Source organism: Sphaeramia orbicularis, chromosome 5 (genome assembly GCF_902148855.1).
Source record: "Sphaeramia orbicularis chromosome 5, fSphaOr1.1, whole genome shotgun sequence".
Classification (NCBI taxonomy): Eukaryota; Metazoa; Chordata; class Actinopteri; order Kurtiformes; family Apogonidae; genus Sphaeramia; species Sphaeramia orbicularis.
In genome coordinates this window covers 54898727-54922377 of record NC_043961.1, presented here as the reverse complement: position 1 = coordinate 54922377, position 23651 = coordinate 54898727, and the positions used below count along the sequence as shown (strand labels likewise).

General features: G+C 37.8%; 1 protein-coding gene across 1 annotated transcript in view; it reads left to right on the top strand.

Moving 5' to 3' along the window:
* Positions 1–23651, top strand: part of LOC115419455 (plexin-A2-like) — a 152431-nt gene that overhangs the window by 76659 nt on the left and 52121 nt on the right. The window contains 6 exon segments of the mRNA XM_030134248.1: positions 7943–8066; positions 9834–9987; positions 11343–11439; positions 17846–17960; positions 22454–22654; positions 23368–23464. Of these exon segments, the coding sequence (XP_029990108.1) occupies positions 7943–8066; positions 9834–9987; positions 11343–11439; positions 17846–17960; positions 22454–22654; positions 23368–23464 (788 nt within the window).

The following is a 23651-nucleotide window of genomic DNA, read 5'->3' as shown; positions in this document are numbered from 1 at the left end:
ACGGTCAGAAGGTGGCTGTCTATATACGGCTCTGGTCTGCCTGAAGGAGCCTAGCCAGCAACAGCTGTCACCGCTTTTCCATTTCGCCTTTATATTGTGTTGTAATTACAGCAGAGGCCTCGGCGCTCTTTGAGCTCTCTCAGGAGGTGCCACCCCCTCAGCAGTATCTGAGAGTGTATTAAGCACTGCCTCCCCTTGCCATGCACATTACCCATGTGGAGGGAAGAGAAGATAGTGCGCAGCAAAAATACCCTGAATCTGCTCTTAGTTCTTAACAAGAGGTCAGAGACTCTCATTCTCATTTAATGTAGTGTTTATGTTTAAATCATATCTGTTACGGACCAAACCTGCAAAGATGTGATCTCACTTCTACAACACCACATACACAGGGTGGGGAAGCAAAATTTACAATGAACATTTAGTTGTTTTTTCTCAGCAGGCACTACGTCAATTGTTTTGAAACCAAACATATATTGATGCCATAATCATACCTAACACTATTATCCATACCTTTTCAGAAACTTTTGCCCATATGAGTAATCAGGAAAGCAAACGTCAAAGAGTGTGTGATTTGCTGAATGCACTCGTCACACCAAAGGAGATTTCAAAAATAGTCGGAGTGTCCATAAAGACTGTTTATAATGTAAAGAAGAGAATGACTATGAGCAAAACTATTACGAGAAAATCTGGAAGTGGAGGAAGCAACAAAAAACGTACCAAAGCTTTTATTAAAGTTCTCAAATCCAAAATCCTAAAGGATCCAACCAAATCCATGAGAAAAATGGCAATTGAACTTGAGGTAGACAACAAGACCATTAGAAATGCAGTAAAATATGATTTGAAGTTCAAATCTTACACAAGAACACCAAAACACTTGTTGACAACAGCAACAAATCCAACTTTAGCAATTTTTGGGAATCATGTTTATGGCCGCCTTCTAGCCCAGATCTAAACCCTCTGGATTCTGCTATTTGGGGCGTTTTAGAACATGCTACCATTAGAACATCACACAGCAATGTCGACTTTCTTAAAGATACTATTAAAGAAGAATGGGAGAAGTTGTCACCCGAATATTTGAGGAACACTTGCGCAAGTTTCAGGAAGCGTGTGAAGGCAGTTATTGAGAAAGAAGGAGGACACATAGAATAAAAACATTTTCTATTATGTCAATTTTCTTGTGGCAAATAAATTCTCATGACTTTCAATAAACTAATTGGTCATACACTGTCTTTCAATCCCTGCCTCAAAATATTGCAAATTTTGCTTCCCCACCCTGTATAGTATTAGTATCTTTATAGCTCCATTCAAAGTTAACCCTCAACAAAACCTCCAGACATGTGAAATGGGAAAAAAAAAAAAAAAAAGAAAAAAAAACTTTCAGACTCTATTCTGCTTCTTTCCATGTCGCTAAACGTACTTTAATTTGCACTTCTCTTATACAAGATTATTTTAAGGTCACACTCTAAAGCCATCCCATTCACTACTTTCTTTTAATTGCCTTTTGGGATCTAGGACTGAAGCTTATTCCACTGTGGCACTCAGTGTAATTGGCTCTGCAGAAACCAGCAGTAAAAATGTTAAATGAATAATCTGACCAAGCATCTATGATTGAAATGTGTAGGGCGTCATGTGTACACAAACACAGTAACACAAACGCCCACAAACCTTAACTGGGTAAAAAAAAGTTAAACTATTACAGTTCTACTACAATGTAAATAATATTTAATTTAAATTCTAATTCTATATTTATATAAATATTTATATAAATACCACAATTTCTAATTTTTCTCTTTATATTTCATTTTTTACTCATTTGTGGTTTCTCTACCTGTCTTTTTCTCTGCACTTGCTTGTTGTATGTTGCTGCTGTTAAAGGTGCAGGAGACGTTCGTGACCAATTTTTCATCAGATCTGTAAAACCTCAGTCATAGCCTAAGTATCATGAATCTGTAAGTCTTTCTGTGATTACTCACCTGAATCTCTTGAATTCAGCTGAACAATTTCAAAGTGCCATCCACCATAAACAAACTGTGCATTTACATCCAGAGCCGGGACGTCACTCGGGCATCTTCGGAATTTTGTCGCGACGTGCATTGTGGGAAACGGAGGCTCGTGCAGCCACCTGACAACGGCAGCTGCTAAAGACACAACGCGGAAACAGCAGGAGCTCCCTTCCCTCTATGCATATTCCTCCAGCTGTTTCCGCATTTTAGACGTTTCTGCATGTTTGTTTCATTCATATAATATCATATGGCAGTGGCTGCGCGAACCTCCCTTTCCCACAATGCACGTAGCGACAAAATTCTGAAGATGCCTGAGTTACCTCCAGGCTCTGCTTGTAAACACACGTTTTGTTTATGGTGGATGGCAATTCAAAACTGTTCACCGTAATGCAAGAGATTCAGGCGAGTAATCACAGAAAGACTTACAGATTTGTGATACTTAGGGTATAACTGAGGTTTTACAGATTTCATGAAAAATTGGTCACAAAAGTCTCCCACACCTTTAACTGTGAAATTATCCCAGAGTGGGATAAATAGTATTATCTTATCTTATCTTATCTTATCTTATCTTATCTTATCTTATCTTATCTTACCATTGAATTGGTATTATGGAAAGATCCAAGTGATTTCAGACTATGATGACCGGCCCCACTCTGCTTTACTAGGGCGTTTTCACACACACCCATGGAAGTCAGAAGAAGGAAACGCCCTAAGACACAGTGGTATATATACTGGTTTTCTTACCAAACACAATCACACAGAAATCACTTTTCTCTATAATGAAGTTGCTAATTCACTTGTGTTTTGTTATAAATGTAATACCAGCTGCAGTATGCTTGCAACAAACATAATCAACCTTAATTTTTTTGCAACAAACCATAATTTCTCATTGAATGATCTGCCACTTTCTGTCTTCGTAATTAGGAGGAGATGGCTGTTGTGTTTGGTGGATGTACAATATACTAAACTGTGCTACCACGGACTAGCACTTGCATCATGACTCTCAAAGCAATTCTTTCATTTCTACCTACCTTTTTGGACTGTAATAAACCAAACCCTGGTGTCTTTTTCAGTTTGTAAACCTAACCATAATGTAATTTCTGTGAGACATGGATGAAAACCTCAAAGAGTGGCTAAAACACTGTAACATGGTTCTTGTATCTGTAAATGTACATGCATAACATACTTTAGTTCATAAATATTGACATGATACGCATCAGTGATTTTGCAGAAATGTGTGTTATCTATATTTTATTCTGGAAGCTGGGTTGCACAGAAAAATGTTGAAGCTGATCTGATACTGTGATGCTGTGGTGTCACTCAGCTTTGCTTTGACATATGGCAGTATATGCACAGATCTTTTTCAGGATCTTTTACACAGCCGACCAAAAGAGTCCTGGCCTGAATATAACTGAAAAAATTACTGATGAGCTTTCCATTGGATTCTTGCAGCAATGATTAATATGTTTCAGCTGTAACGGGCTATTGAACCCAAACTGATGCAATGAGAAGATTCTCATTTCTTTAACAATCACGTCAGAAGACACAGCCTATGGTTGTGGAAAAGATGTAACTTTGTTCATAAGTGTCAAATTATTGCCCTGCATCAAGCAAAGAAGACAACCAAGAATAAGCTAAAACTGATAAAATTGGGGTAAAGACTGCCCAGCATGCCCATCATGCTTCACTGTTCTCTTTTATCTTTTTTTCCTCTTTTCTCTTTATTGATTTCTCTTGTCTCTTAGCTGTCTTAACTCTCTCTTTTTAATTAATGTGCTGTCATATATTGTTTTGGTTTTTTTTGGGTGCCTATTGTCATCAGGCCAGGGACGACAGCAGGATACTAGCCGTGTTGGCTAAAACTGCCCTTTTTACTGTTACTGATGCAGTTAATTAATTGGGATTGTCCACGATATAATAAACTAACAAACAAACTAACATATTATTAAAACCTGGAAGGATAATGGTCAACCATCATCCACAAGTAAGAAATGGAATTGGAAGAATCTGTAGTGATGATGATCAAAACTTATTTGGCAAAGGAAATTCAAGGGATTGGGACTAAACAGCTATTCGCATTCAAGAAAACAACTTCATGAGGCTAAACAGGAAAAAAATCAGAATCAGAATCAGCTTTATTGGCCAAGTACACTACCGGTCAAAAGTTTTACAACACCCCTATTCTTCCAGTTTTGTATTAAAATTCAAGCAGTTCGAGTCCAATGAACAGCTTGAAATGGTACAAAGGTAAGCGGTGAACTGCCAGAGGTAAAAAAAAAAAAAAAAAAAAAAAAAAAGGTAAGGTTAAACAAAAACTGAAAAATAATGTACATTTCAGAATTATACAAAAAGGCAAACAAGAAATGGGTTAACAACTTAAAGCAGTTCTGCAGCAATGGAGGTTGAGCAAGCCTCCAAAGTTGGTGCTACCAATTCCTACAGGTGTCCCAGCGTTTCTGAATTCCTTCCAACCCCCTCTGTCTGTATAAAAGTAGTGTTGGAACACACTTTGGTACCATACCGTTGTGAGCATTATTTGAACAGTATTGTACTGCAGAAAGTAGTGTGTTACTATAAAAAAGGCGAGGAAAAGGCAATTAACAATAGAAGAGAGACAGATCATCATAACACTTAAAAATGTAGGTCTGTCCTACAGAGAAATTGCCAAGAAAGTCAAGGTGTCAGTGCGTCCAGTTTCCTTCACCATCCAAAGGCACTCAGAAACTGGGGGAAATGCTGACAGGAAGAGGTCTGGCAGACCCAAAGACACAACAGAATCAGAAGACAAGTTTATGACAGTCAACAGCTGGAGTGATAGGTGACTCATAGGACAACAGCTTCAGGCACAGCTCAATAGTGGAGGAGTAAGCAAGTCTCAGTTTCAACTGTGACGAGCAGACTTCCAGTTGCAGGTTTGATCAGTCCATAACACCTTCTTCCAGTCTTTAGTACTCCACTGGTGGTGTTTCATGGCCCAGGCAAGCCTCTTTTTCTTATTCTGAAGTCTCAGCAATGGCTTTCTTGCTGCAACTCGACCCATCAAACCTGCAACTGAGAAAATTGTCTTAGCTTTTGGTCTAGTTTTTACATTGCTCACGACATACACTTCTGACATGAAGCCAGACAACATGTGGACCTAGACACAATATAGACAAACAGTCCACTAGAGACAGAGACAACAATGGGTTGAGATTTACAGTGGATTTACGATGTAATATGTACAGAGTGCAAATTGGAGTTTTTATACAGTGAGTAGATGTGTGGATCCGGTCTATTAAAATACATGTTTATGTATATATTATTTACAGTGGGTTTTACACTGTAATACGTACAGAAAGTGCAAATTGAAGTATTTATGCAGTGAGTGGATATGTACAGGAATACGGTTTGTAAAACTATACACTACCGGTCAAACTGGGGGAAATGCTGGCAGGAAGAGGTCTGGCAGACCCAAAGCCACAACAGAATCAGAAGACAAGTTTATGAGAGTCAACAGCTTGCGTGATAGGTGACTTACAGGACAACAGCTTCAAGCACAGCTCAATAATGGTCGTCGTAAGCAAGTCTCAGTTTCAACTGTGAAGAGAAGACTTCCAGTTGCAGGTTTGATGGGTCGAGTTGCAGCAAGAAAGCCATTGCTGAGACTTCAGAATAAGAAAAAGAGGCTTGCCTGGGCCATGAAACACCACCAGTGGACTACTGAAGACTGGAAGAAGGTGTTATGGACTGATCAAACCTGCAACTGGAAGTCTTCTCTTCACAGTTGAAACTGAGACTTGCTTACTCCTCCACTATTGAGCTGTGCTTGAAGCTGTTGTCCTATGAGTCACCTATCACTCCAGCTGTTGACTGTCATAAACTTGTCTTCTGATTCTGTTGTGTCTTTGGGTCTGCCAGACCTCTTCCTGTCAGCATTTCCCCCGCTTCTGAGTGCCTTTGGATGGTGAAGGAAACTGGACGCACTGACACCTTGACTTTCTTGGTAATTTCTCTGTAGGACAGACCTACATTTTTAAGTGTTATGATGGTCTGTCTCTCTTCTATCGTTAATTGCCTTTTCCTCTTTTCCATTTTTATAGTAACACTACTTTCTGCAGTCTAACACTGTTCACATAATGCTCACAACTTTATGGTACCAAAGTGTGTTCCAACACTACTTTTATGCAGACAGAGGGGGTTGGAAGTAATTCAGAAACGTTGGGACAGCTGTAGGAATTGGTAGCACCAACTTTGGAGGCTTGATCAACCTCCATTGCTGCAGAACTGCTTTAAGGTGTTAACCCATTTCTTGTTCACCCTTTTGTATAATTCTGAAATGTACATTATTTTTCAGTTTTGTTTAACCTTACCTTTTTTCTTTTTTTTTCTACCTCTGGCAGTTCACCGCTTACCTTTGTACCATTTCAAGCTGTTCATTGGACTTGAACTGCTTGAACTTCAATACAAAAACTGGAAAAACTGGGGTGTTCTAAAACTTTTGACCGGTAGTGTATGTTTATGTATATATATATATATATATATATAGATTATTGTAGTGCAAATACAGTTTTTTACATAGTGCAAATTAGACAGTTTTATAAAGAGTGCAAAATATAAGAATGTGAGTTGGTGAATTGGAGTCAGGGGGGTACTGACACTGGATGGGTCATGAAGTCTGAAAAAAGACTTTGATGTTGTGAGAGAACATAAAGACTGGACTGTGTTTCAATGGAAAAAGGTCATGTGGTCTGATAAATCCAGACTGACCCTATCCCAGAGTGATGAAGAGAGGCCGATGAAGCCATTACCCATCATGCCTAGTGCCTACAGTACAAGCCCATGGGGGTAGTGCTATGATCTGGGGTTGAATCAGTCCAAGTCTAGGTTCAGGACTGTTATATGTCTATAAAATGAGGTCAGATGAACCTGAATAAACTGAAGGACCAGGTTTGGGGATTTTTTTCCTTCCCTGATGACACAGACATATTAGAATTTGACAAAACCAGGATTCATCAGGCTCAAATTGTGAAAAAGGAAGCATCATTTTCACACATGGATTGACCATCACAGAGTCCAGACCTGACCCCATTGAGAATCTTTGGGATGTTGTGGAGAAGACTTTACACAGCGGTCTCAGTCTCCCATCATCCATATAAGATCTCAGCCAAAAATTACTACAAATATAGATGGAAACAAGTGTTCGGAGAATGCAACCTCCGCCAAGCACCCCGAACGGTGTGCATGTGTGGATCGACTATTTCTTTTTAAATTAAACAGTTTCAAAGTTGTTCCATACAGCAGAAAAAGTTGAAGCCTGGTACCAGTCATGTGTATGTCAAATTATATTAAATTCCAATAAATTTTTGTTGAGTTATAATGAAAAATGTGTCGTAAATGGGATTTTCAATGTTAAATTGAAATGTCCACAGAGTCCACATTCCACAGTGGATGTGGAAAATGTTGTGCCAGATACAAGATATTGTTATAAGCTACGGGTGTATCAAATTGAAGGCTAATCGGGGTCGTTTTGAATTTTTTATGAATTTTCGAAAATTGCTCAATGATGAGAGATAGGAAAATTTGAGATTTGTGACCTTGCTGTGACCTTGAACTTTGGCCTACTTGGCCCAAAATTTAATGGGTTGGTCCCAGGGCCTAGGCCTATCTGTGGGTACAACTTGGTAAAGATGGTTGGAATAGTTTTCCCATAAAGTTGCTAACAAACAAACAAACACGCAAACAAACACACAAAGCAAAGCGATCACAATACCTCCTGGCAGAGGTAATAACTGTTTTGCCACTGTATTAGATAACCGAAATGATGCCTCTGTGGATGCATACAGTGGGATTTGTTTTTGGCAGGGCTATGTACAGTACACTCAACAAATTTTACGATGATAATTTGTCATCTCTTTTTGCGGCACCGTTTTTTTCCACTGTGTCTTCATTTTGCTCTACAGGTGCTCGAGAAAGGATCGGTGTCCCAGGGCAGATGAGAGCTTCCGTTTCGCCACTGACATTGACCGCTGTGTGAAGGTTATCTCTCACCCGGACAGCATTGCTGTATCAGCACATAGTGTCCCAGTGAGTGCGCTTTACTATTCCACCAATCACTGTGTTGTCACCCCCACTCACAAGTTTATGAGCAATCACAGTGAGTTGCCTTGCGTAGACACATGTACAGCATGTGTGGGGCCGGGAGAGAAGATTAGTTTTCAAAAAGGTGAAGAGGGGAAAGCTGTTGATTTATTTTGGTCAAACGCATGTAGTCATGAAAAAGAGAGAAATAAAATAAAAAAAACTAGACATAGGCTACCTTTGAATGACATGTATTTGTGATGTATTTCCCTAGAAGTTGATGTTTCCTACAAGGTAGTGAGTTAGTAAGACCTGCAAGTGCTGTAAAATATATTAGAATTTACTAAGTTTGTAGTAACAATGATTATATACAGGATGTCCATAAAGTCTCTTTACAATTTAACACATTACAAAAGCAAATGAACAGACAAATCTGTGGAAATTACTAAAAAAAAACCTAAAATATTATTGTAATTAATTAATTATCACAATTAGGAGATATTATCACATTTATTGATCATTGTATTTGTAGTAAATATTTAAAGTGCATATAAATATTATAGTTTATATTACAAATAGTTGATTATGCAAATCTGATTGTGTGTGAGGTGACAAAAAAAGTGTATGTGAATGGTTTGTGTGGATGTTTTGTGTTATTGTAAAAAATATACAGGAAAAAAGTGTTAACAAAGCAAAGGAAGCAGATTTAATTTAATTATTAGTTTGTAAAAAGGGGTGGGAGTCTATAAGTTATACTTCTTTCCACTCCTTTTCGAGCGCAGAAAAATTTTGTTTGACCATGTTGTATGGTTCTGTGTTATCTGATGATTCTATGTGCTCCAAATAAAACTACACTAACTAAATTATCCTAAATAATTCAAAAATTCTGATGATTTCCTAATGAAGGCTTGAAACCGAAACATGTAGAAAAATATGAAAAGTGTTTTTTAAGGTCTAAATATGACCATGCCATGGTAATGTTTAAAGAGAGTGCTTTGGAGTTTTCTTCCAGTTTGTCATCTAGTCTAAATAATTCTCATTTTCCTGAGAGCTCTGCCCAAAGAATCAATTAAATTCTAATCTAATCTAATCTGATCTAAAATTGCACAATGAAAAGTAGATACTGAAGTTATTTTTGCCTCATTTAATACACTTCTATTTGAGCACCATTAGTTGCATTAGTTGCATGAAGCACATCCAGACGGTATTGGATTTGTTTCCATGTTAGCCTCATCAATGGTATCCAATGGCATCAGTGATCTTTTGCTTCAGGTCGTTGATGTCCCGTATCTTTGTTCAATACACAATATCTTTAACGTAACCTTATAAAAAGAAATCCAGGGCAGTGATTTCTGGTGAAAGAGGTGGCCATCCCTTCCAATCCACCGGTCTGGAAATATTTGATTTAGAACCCAGCAACATGCAGCCCATATGTTGGTGGTGCACCATCTACCTGGAAAATGATGGTTGGTTGAAGGTCATCCAGTTGTGTTGCCACGTATTCAGTCAAAAGGTCAAAGTGAACATTTGTAGTAATTGATCTCTCGTTGAAGAAAAATGGACCAATGATTCAATTGCACATGATCCTACACCAACCACTCCAACGCTGACAACCACAGAGTGCATAGAACAAATCTGATTAACATATCTCATCGATTGCTTTTGTAATACATTTTTAAATTGTAACGAGACTTTGCGGACACCCTGTATGTCCCACTATACAAGGTCAGTATCTACTATTATGCATGAAGTGTTGCCTCCTCTTTCTCTCAGCTCCTGCTGGAGGTGAATAACGTCCCTGACCTCTCTGCTGGAATCACCTGTTCATTTGGCCAGCAGGCCCAAGTGGAGGGTCATGTCAAAGGGAACAGGGTGATGTGTCTGTCTCCAGCAGGGAAGGAGGCCCCTCAGATACCAGAGGGACAAGGTGAGTTCACAAACCATGTGCCAAAACAGAAATGGTATCACTATAGGTAAGCTGAAGACTATAGGACAGGGGTGTCAAACTCATTTTGGTTCAGGGGCCAATTTGATCTCAAGCGGGCCAGACCAGTAAAATAATGACTTAATAATCTATAAATAATGACAAATCCAAGTTTTTATTTTTGTTTTAGTACAAAAAACCCCCAATCAAATTATGAAAATATTTACATTTTACAAAAAAATGGGAATAACCTGAAAAAACTGAAATTTCATTGAAAAATTAGTGCAATTTTAACAATATTATGCCTCGACTTATTATTTATATATGCACATTTACACACAGTGTTACATAAACATTTGGTAACAGGCAGAATATCGTTAAAATTTTGGAGTTTGGAACTAAAATTTGAACAATTTCTACAATTTTACATCTCTTATTATTAACACAACTACAGATCACAGTGGATCCATAAATGCACAAAACATTTAGTAACAGGCAGAACATTGTTAAAATTGCACATTTGGGGTTATTCATCTTTGTTTTTATTTATGTATTTGTGTGCATTTTATTGTGAAAGAATAGTTCTGTAAATGTAAATATTTTCACAGTGTAATACTATTTTTTTCACTTAAATTTTTTCCATATAATTTTTCACAAAGAAATTTGGTCATTGTCATTATTTATGGGTTATTGTGTTGTTATTTTTACTGGAGATCACATTGGTCTGTATGTGGAACCTGAACCAAAATAATTTTGACAACCTTGACTGTTCAGGTTCATTTTTGCCCTTTCATCCCGTGGGCCGGAATGGAACTTTTGGTGGGCCGGTTTTAGTCCCTGGACCGCATGTTTGATACCTGTGCTACAGGAGAAGGAGGAATAATTTTGTAGAAAACAAAATGAAATGTGAATATTCCTGCCAGTGACAGGTGAAATTTGTTTACAGTTTGGAAATAACAAAAGCAGACTTCATTTCATTTTGGCCACCTTGCATTTTAGTTTCCTCACAGAGTTTCATGAGTACTTAGGAGCTGTTTAATTTTCTCAGTGCATATACAGTAATCCCTCATTTGAAGTTTCAGACTGAAGGTTTCCACACCACAACAGCAATATGCCCTTGCAGTAGCACAGACTCCAGGTGGCTCTTTACAGAAGAGAGATAAAAGTATTAAAATGTTTTCTCATTTTGACCTCTTCCTTTCACTCATTGTTTTTTTTTCCTCCACTCATCCTTTTTGTGTCTTTCTCCCTCATCGCACATATTTTCCATTCCCCGTCTCCCTGTTTTTCACTCATTTCGCTGCCTCTGTCCCGTCTCTCTCTCTCTCTCTCTCTCTCTCTCTCTCTCTCTCTCTCAGACTGGGCCGGGGTAGAGCTTCGTCTGAACTCAAAGGAGACCGGTCAAATGGTTGCTAGCACGGAAGTGAAGTTCTACAACTGCAGCACACATCGAACGTGAGTCCATCTGCCGCGCACCCCGCCACCTCTGATTAGTTCAGTAGACGACGAAGCACAACTTAATTTAGGACAACAACGTACTGATGCTCTCAACCCTACTTAAGATAAGGATGTTAGATAACCTCTAAGTTCAATTTATCTGTCAGGTTTCATTTAAATCAACATGATTCATTTGCTGTGGCTTGACTTTACTTAAAGTGGCAGCTTGTGGACTTCTACTTACAGCTTTAAAAACAATGACAGTTTTGTTCTTTGACAGTTAATCTCAAACAAAGGCCTGGAAGGAGCTCAATAAAGTGACTGTTCATGACTGAGCAGTTTCATTGTTGCAGTTGGCTACATTTTATATGGAGGACAATTAGACACATGCACCACTTTTGTCCCGTGGGGCCCCATCAGAGAGTTGTGTTTGTAAGATATGACATTTAAGATTTTTGGCTTTGCTCTGGTGACTTTTAAAAAGGTAAATGAAATACACTTCAGGGCTTCATTTAAATGCTCATCTGCTTTGCCCTGCCTGATTTAAGCTTCCTGTCTGGGCAGGGAAGCTGCTTTGACTTAGAGCCATTATGCTCACGTCAACTGTATTTACCATAGTGGTAAACAATGACAAGAGTGTTGCCATCTGAATAACAATTAAGAGCATGGCTCCAAAGGTGGATCTTATTGGGATGAATGCCAATTAGCAGCTTTAGAAGAAGTGTGCAAATCCACTCAGTTAAATACTTTTCAAACCTCACTCTTCTGAAAACATAAATAACAAGAAAAGCACTCGGAGAGCGTAGACTTCCGCCAAGATGATCACCACCAAAATTTAAGCATTTCTTCCTTGTGCTAGTATCAACATTTCCTGAAAATTTCGTGAAAATCCGTCCCTAACTTTTTGAGTTATCTTGCTAACAAACAAACACGCACACAAACACACAAAGCAAAATGATCACAATACCTCCTGGTAACTAGAAAAGCACTCAGAGAGTGCAGACCTCTACCAAGGCAGATCAGTCGCCCCCCCCCCGCCCCCCCGATCACCACCAAAATTTTGTCATTTGTTCCTTGTGCCAGTATCAACATTTCCTGAAATTTTCATCCAAATCCGTCCATAACTTTTTGAGTTATCTTGCACATGGACAGACAGACAGACAAACCAGTGTCGGCAAAAACATAACCTCCTCAGTGGAGGTAATAACTGAAAGTAGTTTGGTAGAAGATGAAATCCCGTTTATGAGAAATTATTTAAAGAGTTTGAGTCGGATCAAAAAAGATAAATTTGATCAAAGAGCAGTCGTAATCTTCACCAAAAGAAAGTTTAACATGAGAAAAATCCATGTTAAATTACATTGTGCGCGTTGCAATATTAACTGCGGCAGCTGGTGCCAAACAAGACTTTTTTTTCCCAAAAAGAAAAAAGAAATAAAAGTGTAATATACTGCATGGCATTCAAAAGTCCATTTCCCTGGCATCAATCCTGCAACATACCACAGCACCGCAAACCAGCTGCTCAAATGAAGCCAAACATCGCTATGTGGCCAAGAGGCGTCTGCTTCATGCTCAGTTTGGAGTTGAAAATCATCCAGTCGCATAAGGACGAGAAAGTAAAAACAAGTCTGATTGAGTAAACAGTTAAAAACAACTTCAATAAATATGAATATGATAAGAACTACAGGACAGAGGACAAGTGTTACATGATAATTATTCAATCATATCCATTTTCACTGGGGGGAGGAGCCCATCCTGGCTACCAACAGGTGTGGCTCATAACCCTATCCTGGATGTGTATCATAATAATTTAAACTTTTTTTTTTTTGTATTTTAGATGCATTTTTGCTGAAAATCACATGTTTAATCAGCTCATTTTTCAAGTAATTTTAAGCAGCGGCGGTGTCCCTGTGTCCCGTATGGACACTATAGACGTCACTGACGATAAACAGCAAAATCCTTTTAGTAAATCTAAGTTCATTGATGTAATAGTGAAATGGTATAGCATGAGCAACTTCCTTTCCAAATGAAATTGAATGCATCAATAAACATAAAACTAAATTCTCAGAGGCCACTAATAAAAGTATAAAATCCTGTACCCTTCAGATGCGGTGCTCCTTACAGTGTTTACAATAATTATCCCTGTCATGATGCTCAGCAGAGAATCTCTAATTTCTTCTCCTTTGTAAAAACCTTGCGGGCTAAATTAACAAACCAGTATGTCCAAATAATAGAGGATTTAAAAAATAGATAAGATCACAGTAAGAGAAAAACAGACTGCCTGGCAGCATCTGACAGACTGTTTGGCAGTTTGTTCACTCTTCATATTCTTTCATCGTGGAACTTTATTATTTTTGCTCGATTCATCTCAAAACGGCAGCCATTTTCAACATCAAACTTCCTCGAGTATGTGTAAATATTGGGTTTATACTGCATCACATTTCAAGGTTTTTGATGCGGCACAATTGAAATTAACGTTTATAGAGAAAGCGCAGAATTAAATCTACCCCTATTAGTTTTAATATCTGCTACGGCATAACGCCAGTTGACAGAAATAATAATAAAAAGAGAAAAGGACGTAATATTCTCTGTCTTATTTTAAGGCAGGGGTGTCAAACTCATTTTAGTTCAGGGGCCACATTAAGCCAAATTTAATCTGCAGTAGGCCGAACCAGTAAAATAATAACATAATAATATATAAAAAATGTCAACTTCAAACTTTCCTCTATGTTTTAGAGCGAAAAAAGTCAAATTATGTAATGAAAAGGTTTATATCTACCAACTATCCTTTAAAACAATGTGAATAACATGAACAAACTGAAATTTCTTAAGAAAACTAAGTGCAATTTTAACAATATTCTGTCTCAGTTTATCATTTACACATGCAAACGACAACGTACAGATCACAGTGGATCTACAAACACACAAAACATTTAATAACTGGCGAAATATTGTTAAAATTACACTTCAGACATCTCAAAATGTTCATATTTGTTGAGGTTATTCGTGTTTTTGTGAAATGTTAGTTTGTTTTAGTGTAAATACAGTAAAATGGCATGAAGATGTTTACATTTACAAAGGGAAAAATTTGGAGTTGTGAGTATTTATATGTTATTATGACAGTATTTTACTGATCCGACCCATTGGAGATTAAATTAGTCTGAATGTAGAACCACCTTTTTCCAGTCGAGAACCATGGCCTCGGATTTGGAGGTGCTGATCCTCATCCTGCTCGCTTCACACTCGGCTGCAAACCGCCCCAGGGCACGCTGAAGGTCCAGGTTCGATGAGGCCAACAGGACAACGTCATCTGCGAAAAGCAGAGATGAAATCCTGTGGTCCCCAAACTGGACCCCCTCCGGCCCCTGGTTGTGCCTAGAAATTCTGTCCATAAAAATAATGAACAGAACCGGAAAAAGGTGGTTTGCCCTCTCCGGGTCGGTGGGGAGTCTTTGCCCCAAGTGGAGGAGTTTAAGTATCATGGGGTCTTGTTCACGAGTGAGGGAAGGATGGAGCGTGAGATTGAGACAGATCAGTGCAGCGTCTGCAGTGATGCAGTCGCTGTACCGGTCGGTTGTGGTGAAGAAGGAGCTGAGCCGAGAGGCGAAGCTCTCGATTTACCGGTCAATCTACGTTTCTACCCTCACCTATGGTCATGAGCTTTGGGTCATGACCGAAAGAACAAGATCCCGGATACAAGCAGTCGAAATGAGTTTCCTCCGCAGGGTGGCTGGGCGCACCCTTAGGGATAGGGTGAGGAGCTCAGTCACCAAGGAGGAGCTCGGAGTAGAGCCGCTGCTCCTCCACATCCACAGGGGCCAGCTGAGGTGGCTCGGGCATCTGTTTCAGATGCCTCCTGGACGCCTCCCTGAGGAGGTGTTCCGGGCATGTCCCACCGGGAGGAGACCTCAGGGAAGACCCAGGATACGTTGGAGAGACTATGCCTCTCAGCTGGCCTGGGAACGCCTCGGGGTCCCCCCAGAAGAGCTGGAGGAGGAGTCTGGGGAGAGGGAAGTCTGGGCATCCCTGCTTAGACTGTTGCCCCCGTGACCCGGCCCCAGATAAAGTGGAAGAAAATGGATGGATGGATGGATGGATGAATGTGGAACCTAAACTAAAATGATTAATATCTTCAGTGTAATTTTTGCATTTCACAAATTCATCCCCGGGGCCGGATTGGACCCTTAGGCGGGCTGGATTTAGCTCCCGGGCCGCATGTTTGACACCTGTGTTTTAAGGGAATACTGAAAATATGCACTCTTTGCTGATCTTTAACTGAGCATTAGCCTGAACCACAGGCAGACAAATGCTGGATTCATGAATATAGTTCACTTTAGGAGAAAGCGTTTGATTGATGGTGTATCAAAGCCAAACCCAGAAAATCATCCCTCAGTGGACACACATGTCATCTATTCATAATGGTCTTTGACTGTGACATGAATGCCCCGATACAACCATATTAAGCTATTAGAGAAACACAGTTGGAAGCTCATCACACCCACCCCACACCAGTACGGCCCCCATTAGCTGCCGGATGACCCTGTGAACTCCCGTGATTAATATTTCAGACCAAACACACTCCTAACACAGCACCTCTTCCTCCACATTACCCCCCCACCCCCCCCACCATCACCTCAGCATCACATACCCCTCCATAATTAATTATCTAGTGTGTGCTGCACCCTGCCAGTCCAGTTCTATTAATACTCCACCTCTGAAATTTCTGTTTAACACACACACATATACACACAAGCACACATTTTATGTCCATACTGGCCCTGGGCAGCTAATTAATATCAAAATTTAATGATGCTGCGCTACATTTATTGGCATTTGTAACCTGCTATGAGCTGCAGTATTAGAAACCTGCTCTTGGTTTTATGCTTCTTCATGGTTTCATCTTATTGCACGACAAACTGCGATAGTGCACGGGTCTGTTCTCTGCACAATAGTATATCTCTGTTATACACAGCAAAACCTACATTTCCCCCCACAGGAAAATAGGACATGTTCAATTTTCAGCTCTCCAATTGCTCTGTTTGTTATAGCATCCACTGTGTATCACCCACCTCTCTCTACTCATCTATTCACTCCTCTGTTCTCCCAAGCTTGTATCACCATCACCTCCCTGTTTGCTGACCGAACAGTGATTAAATCCAGTCCAGTGGGGTTGTTTCAGCACAAGTTTAATCCACAACTGACTGCTGGCTGCAACCGGCAAGATCAGAGCCAAAGATGTTGCGCAATTCTGCCCATCAAATATTCTTGTCATCAGATTTTTTTTTTTTTTTAATGTAATCCAGCACTGGACAAAAAAAAAGTCATGTTTTCATTACAGCTGCTCAACTTAATGAGAGACACATAATGCTGGGGGAGGTCAAAGTAAAATCTGTGAATTAGATCATAAAGGAATTAATTCACTGTTCATCTAAGGACACTGTCTTTGTATGATCGTTTAATGCAAAGAGTGTTTTAACCCTTTCATGCATGAATTATGTGAACCTTAGTCAAAATTTTTTCTTGAGTGTTTTTATTCCTCCTGAAAAAAGCAATGCAATTGAGTTTTTTTTTTTTTTTTTTTTTTTTCATGCAGTTACAAAAATGTCCACTCAGCTACACCGTGCATTTAAATTTTGAAGCAAAAAAACATGTATTTAAAACTCAATATCAGAAAGGGATATTAAAACAATGAAATAAAAACATTTTTAAAGCTGCTAATCAGATGTTTTGTCACATTTTAACATATTTTAATACTAGTTATTATGGACTTCACAGAGATAATATACAAAAAAAAAACCTTTTCGTTTAAAAAAACAAACAAATAAAAAAAAAAAAATAATAATAATTACAGTCTAAAATTTACCAACTGATTTACACTAAACATGTTACTGCAGATCAGGTTTCTCAATAACAACATAGTTACAGAAATGGTATGAATTGCAGTGTATGGGATGATGCATAAGTGTCCACTGTGTTGGCTGATATGGAACTAAAACAACAAAATCCATGAATATGCGAGAGAACGGCTTTGAATAACTGTCCACTGTAGTGACCACTATGCATGAAAGGGTTAAGTAACAGTGACTATTTCAGTATTGCTATACAGCTAAAACATCATGTTCAAGGTCGTTTTTTTTTTTTTTTTCAGTTTCGACAAAATGCGCACCATTGATGCTGCCTGCTTAGAAACTGTGAACATCTGGTCCTCTCAGGAAACAGACTGACAAAATAAATTCAGTAGAAGCTATAATCCTTTGTCATTCTCCCTTTTTCAATCCAATTTGCCCAAGAAAAGAAAATGGAAAGGATGGAAAGGACTTACAGCGGAATTCATATTTAATAAATTACATTTTGTTGAAGCAAAGAAATTGTTTTACTGTTTAAGAATGTCAGTGTTTTCTAGTAACGTGTTCATTTCATCCTACAGGTGTCTGTCGTGTGTAAACAGCACTTTTCGGTGCCACTGGTGTAAATACCGCAACCTGTGCACCCATGACCCCAGCAGCTGTTCTTTTCAGGAAGGCAGAGTCAATGCCTCCGAGGTACACAAATTTAATGATATTACACTGTTAATGTTTCATTAGCTGATTAAAATGAAGCTCTTTATATAAAGCATGTGAAAATACTGTGGTAGACATACATTATAATGCAAGCATCAGCAGTAAATTAAAGATTTAACAGTCACAGATAAACAGATAAGATGTACAGTTTATGTTTGTAAAGAATCTAGTATTACAGGATGCTTTATATAGTTATTAGATTAACACATGGTTTGAAGATCAAGTCAACTGAATATACTGATATAAAGGGGTGTGTATTGGCAAGAATCTGGCGATACAATACTAGGATCACGATACGATATATCACGATATATCACGATACTGTTAAAAAGGCAATTCTTTGTTTGTTTCTTTTTTTTAAATGATTATTTCCTTGAAGAATTGTATTACACCAGAAATATGCACAAATACTGAACACATTTTTATTTGATCAGAACAGGATCTAATGCTATATCACAAAATGTTCCTGTGTTAAAACTTAAATTATGTTTTACAGACATTACAGTTTCAGATCCTGTTCAAATGCTCATATTCTATTAGTTCATAACTAACATCATAACATTATTTTAGTGCAATCCCAACAAATGACCTAACATGATTTCATAAAAGAGTGTTAAATAATAAATAAATAAATGATAAACAAAAAAGAAAAACAAAAAAACAAAAATGAACCTCCACAATATCTGCATTTGAATATCTAAAAATATCGATACAGTACTTTTTAATATCGATACAGTATTGTGAAATGAAATATCGCGATATATTGCAGAACCGATATTTTCTTACACCCTTACTGATGTAGCACCTTTAATACAGATGCTACATCAGGTGCATCGGCCTTTAATGTTAATATTTTACATTTATATTTATACATATTAGAGCTGGGCAGTATCACCAATATCTTCAATCACAGTATGTTAATTCCATATCATGCATGTATAAATATATATATATATATATATATATATGTATATATATATATATATATATATATATATATATATATATATATATATATATATATATATATATATTACTGCTCAGAAGTCTTTGGTCACTCTTAGAAATGTTGTTTTTACATGGTTGTAATTACCATAATATATGTTTCTCTGTCTCTTTATTAAAATACAAAAGTACACATATCCTGTATAACAAAATTGACAGTGCTCTATTTTTTTGTATTGTTTTTGTTGGGTTTTTTTGTATTTGATTTTCATATTTTTATTGATATATTTTCTTATAATTCTATCCTGTTATATCACTGTACAATGTTTAATGGGGGAAAAGAAATAAAGAAAAACCAATAAAAAGTGACTTACAAAAAAAGAATACTAAAGTACAGGGGAATATTGTGTACAACATTAAAATCTCCCAAATCCAAACTATACAGCTTCAACAGAAACAGACTAGTGTGATCTTTAACAATAAGAAACACTGAATATGTATTGAATGAAATCCGGTGGAAAACACTAGAAGATTAATTCAGCTAATCTCATAATGTCTGCACAGAAGAGTTCAAGACATTCAAGACAGACACAATACAGCAGTTCTGTGAATTCATCCACCAAATAATCATACAAAGAGTCAGCACAAACAAAAGACTAAACCAACATTGTTTCAAACAGGAAAGTTTAAGGTTCAGAATGAGAGCAAATGTCTGGAAACCATGTAACTTGAGCTCAATACAAATAGGACAGATATTATCGACTTAACTTTTTCTGGCTATACAAACTATGTTAGTGCGTGAGGCAGCTGGATTTGCAAGATTGTGAAAATATGCCAGAGCTCATGAGATCCAGACGTAGAAATCTACTGCCAATTTTTTTTTTAACATAAAACAGACAAAATATTGCACATCAGGGCAAACAAGTGAAGATACATCAGTCGAGATCCTGCATAGAAATGGCACATACTCTCTTCAATTACACAGCTTTTTCTTAAAGTTTATTAGAGTTTCATAGAGTAATCGCATGACATATACTGCCATATTGCCCAACCTTATTGTAGACTGAATAGATATTAAAGATAGATACCTGTAATATAAAAATACAGTTCTGTGCAAATACTTAGGCCATCTTTAGTTTTGTTGTTTTAATAAAGTAATGACCACTAGGGATGGGAATATTATCCAATATGTATCAATACGCTGACACATGTGTGCACGTTCTGAGTGCACCGGTAGAGAAGCTGCAAGTAAACGAAAAGTTTGGAATGATATTGTGATGCATCGGTTATTGAATGTTTGTATTGATAAAATTCGAACTGTTCAATAGAAATATATTTACTTGCATTTAAAAGTGTTACTCTTTATTTGGGTAAAGTTTTTCTTTTCTTCAGACCCACGTTAACGTGTGCCGCGGATTCGCATATGACCTACATTACATATACATTGCATTAAAAATTGATTTGGCGAGGGAGCAAGAAGTTGAGTGTTAGAAACATCTAGAGAAACGACTTTGGAACCAAAGTCCTAACTTTTTCACTGACTGTATGTGAGGCACATTTTCTGAAACTGAACTAAAGCCACTTTGTAAAAAATCAGTCTTATTTGATAAATAAACAATCAAGCTCATTGAACTACATTGCATATTTTTGAATTAAGCAAAAAAAAATGAATTAAGCAAAAAATCTTGAATTAAGCAAAAAAAATCTGCCAATGGAACAAGTGAAAATTATCTTGCTAATATTTCTTGAAATAAGATTTTCAAGTTCTATTGTCTAAAAATAAGTTCTTATATCGCAACGAAAAGTTACTCTTTAGGTGATTATGTCTTATTTTAAGTGTGATGAGAAATCTTGACTAGAAATGAGAAAAATACACTTGATAAGATTTAGATTTTTGCAGTGTAGCAACAAAAATAGCATGTAAGAGTTTAATTTAAGAGCTGATATCTAGCCATTTTCCATGGTTTTCTTGATAATAACCAAAATCACTTAAGTTCTTATATTGATAGCTATGGCATTGTACTGACAACAAAAGGGCTTTTAGGTATTCCATGTTTTCTTTACTTTATGTTTTAGTCACATAATACACACAGGAGTTAGTACTTGATTGCATAACCATTGTTTTTGATGACTTTTGATGGTCTAATATTTTTTTACGCGACTGTAGATAGATAGATAGATAGATAGATAGATAGATAGATAGATAGATAGATAGATAGATAGATAGATAGATAGATAGATAGATAGATAGATAGATAGATAGATAGATAGATAGATAAGTACAAACAGAACTGGGTAAGAAATCTGGATAATTTAACAATAAGGTGTAATAATAAACCAGTGTTTTTCAACCTTGGGGTCGGGACCTCACGTGGGGTCGCCTGGAATTCAAATGGGGTCGGCTGAAATTTCTGGTAATTGATAAAAAAATGTTAAAATGGCTATATTATTACTAAAAAAATATATGGTGAGTTGACTGTGGTACTGTTTATCTTTCAAATGTTCATTGTCGTCGGTTTCAGATGCTGCCGCTCTTTCATAATTCATAGTTTGAGTTCTTGTTTGTTCAGTATTAATTGTCAGCCTTTTAAATCCAAGCTGGACTGACTGTACATATCCTGACCAAGGAAAATAAAAGTCTCCCCCGTCCATAATATACATTATATAGACTAAATGCCGTCTAAAATTAATGTCTATTTGCAACATAGTATAGCAAACTATTTTAGTTTTAGCAAAAAAACAAAAAACAAAAAAAGTGTGTTTTGAATGTCTGGGGTCACCAGAAATTTGTGATGTTAAAATGGGGTCACGAACCAAAACATGTTGGGAAACACTGTAATAAACTGTAATGTAAATGTAACTTTCCAGTAGGATGGAGGAGCATAAATAACAGTAATATGATAAAACATAAAACACACTAGTTCAGTGTTTCCCAACCTTTTTTGGTTCGTGACTCCATTTTAACATCACAAATTTCTGGCGACCCCAGACATTCAAAACAGAGATTTTTTTTTTTTTTTTGGGGGGGGGGGGGTTTGCTAAAACTAAAATAGTTTGCTATACTATGTTGCAAATAGACGTTAATTTTAGACGACATTTAGTCTATATAATGTATTTAATGGACGGAGGAGAATTTTATTTTCCTTGGTCAGGATATGTAGTCATTCCAACTTGTATTTAAAAGGCTGATAATTAATACTGAACAAACAATAAGTCAAACTATGAATTATGAAAGAGCTGCAGCATCTGAAACCGACCACAATGAACATTTGAAAGATAAACAGTACCGCAGTCAACTCAGCATATATTTTCTTTAGTAATAATATAGTCATTTAATTTTTTTTTTTTTTTTATCAATTACCAGAAATTTCAGGCGACCCCACTTGAATTCCAGGCGACCCTATGTGGGGTCCCGACCCCAAGGTTGAAAAACACTGCATGAGTTAGTACCTGATTGTATAACCATTGTTTCTGATGACTTTTGATGGTCTAATAATTTTTTAATTTGTGATGGTGATTTGTCTCCACAGGACTGCCCTCAACTTCTTAACTCCAGGGAGATTCTCATTCCGGCCGGTGAGGTCCGTCCCATTACTCTGAGAGCCCGAAACCTTCCGCAGCCGCAGTCGGGTCAGCGAGGCTACGAGTGCGTGGTGCACGTGCAGGGTGTCAGCCACCGTGTCACAGCGCTGCGCTTCAACAGCACCAGTGTGCAGTGCCAGAACAGCTCGGTATGACCTCAAACACTCCCAGTGGGAATCTCACAGCTGTCAAACGAGGAAGACAGCTTGGATGCTGTGTAGGCAAGGTACATAGGGTACATCAGTGAATACCGCCTCAGGTGAAGAGCATACTGAGGAGAAAGTAGAGTTAAGAGGAAGTGAGAGTGATGAGGAAAGTGACAGGGGATGAAGGAAAAGAAAAGTTCTCTGTGGCTAAAGTGAAAAGAAGAGTTTAAAGATGAAATCCAGGTAAATACCCTGACTTCAACATGGCCTTTTGTGTTTTACAGGGGAGATTGTTAAGACGAATATCTAGGTTTTCCTAAGGCACAGACAGAAATTCAAACGTTGGAATAAAAGAATGTTCATGTTTTCCTACAAGATGTAAATGACAGGTTAAATTTCAATGCAGAACACACCTTGCTACTGTGACAATAAATGAAAAGGCCATTTTCTTCAGTTGTGGATGATCAGCCACCCTCGCTAAGGTTTGCATCCGTACATGTCAAAGAGGAGAGGAGCAGACAACCATGGCAGAAATGACAGATGGTTAAAAGCCTTGTCTCTCTGCTGCCCTTTCATCCTCTCATTTCCCCCCACTCTCTCTTTTTTTTTTTTTTTTTTTTTTTTTTTAATACTCTATCCCTCGCCTTGCTTTGACTTTCTCTCTCCCTGTAACCACTTGCCATACTCTCCCTGACTCTCTGGTTTCTGCTTTTCAGTACATGTACGAGGGTGTGAAGATCAGTGACCTGGCAGTGGACCTCTCTATCGTATGGAACGGCAATTTCATCATCGACAATCCTGAGAAGATTAAAGGTGCCTCTACCATCCATCACTGCCAAGCTAGAGGAGTGTAAAGCACTCAATCCACAGGGGATAGATGGGTCATAGAGAGCACTTCAAGGCTCCCAAAGGGCCTTGAGAGAAAGTTCACAATAGCAGGGAGTGTCATCAAAAAGCACCCAATCACATGGTTACCCAAGAGGTGAAGGGTGAATCTTCA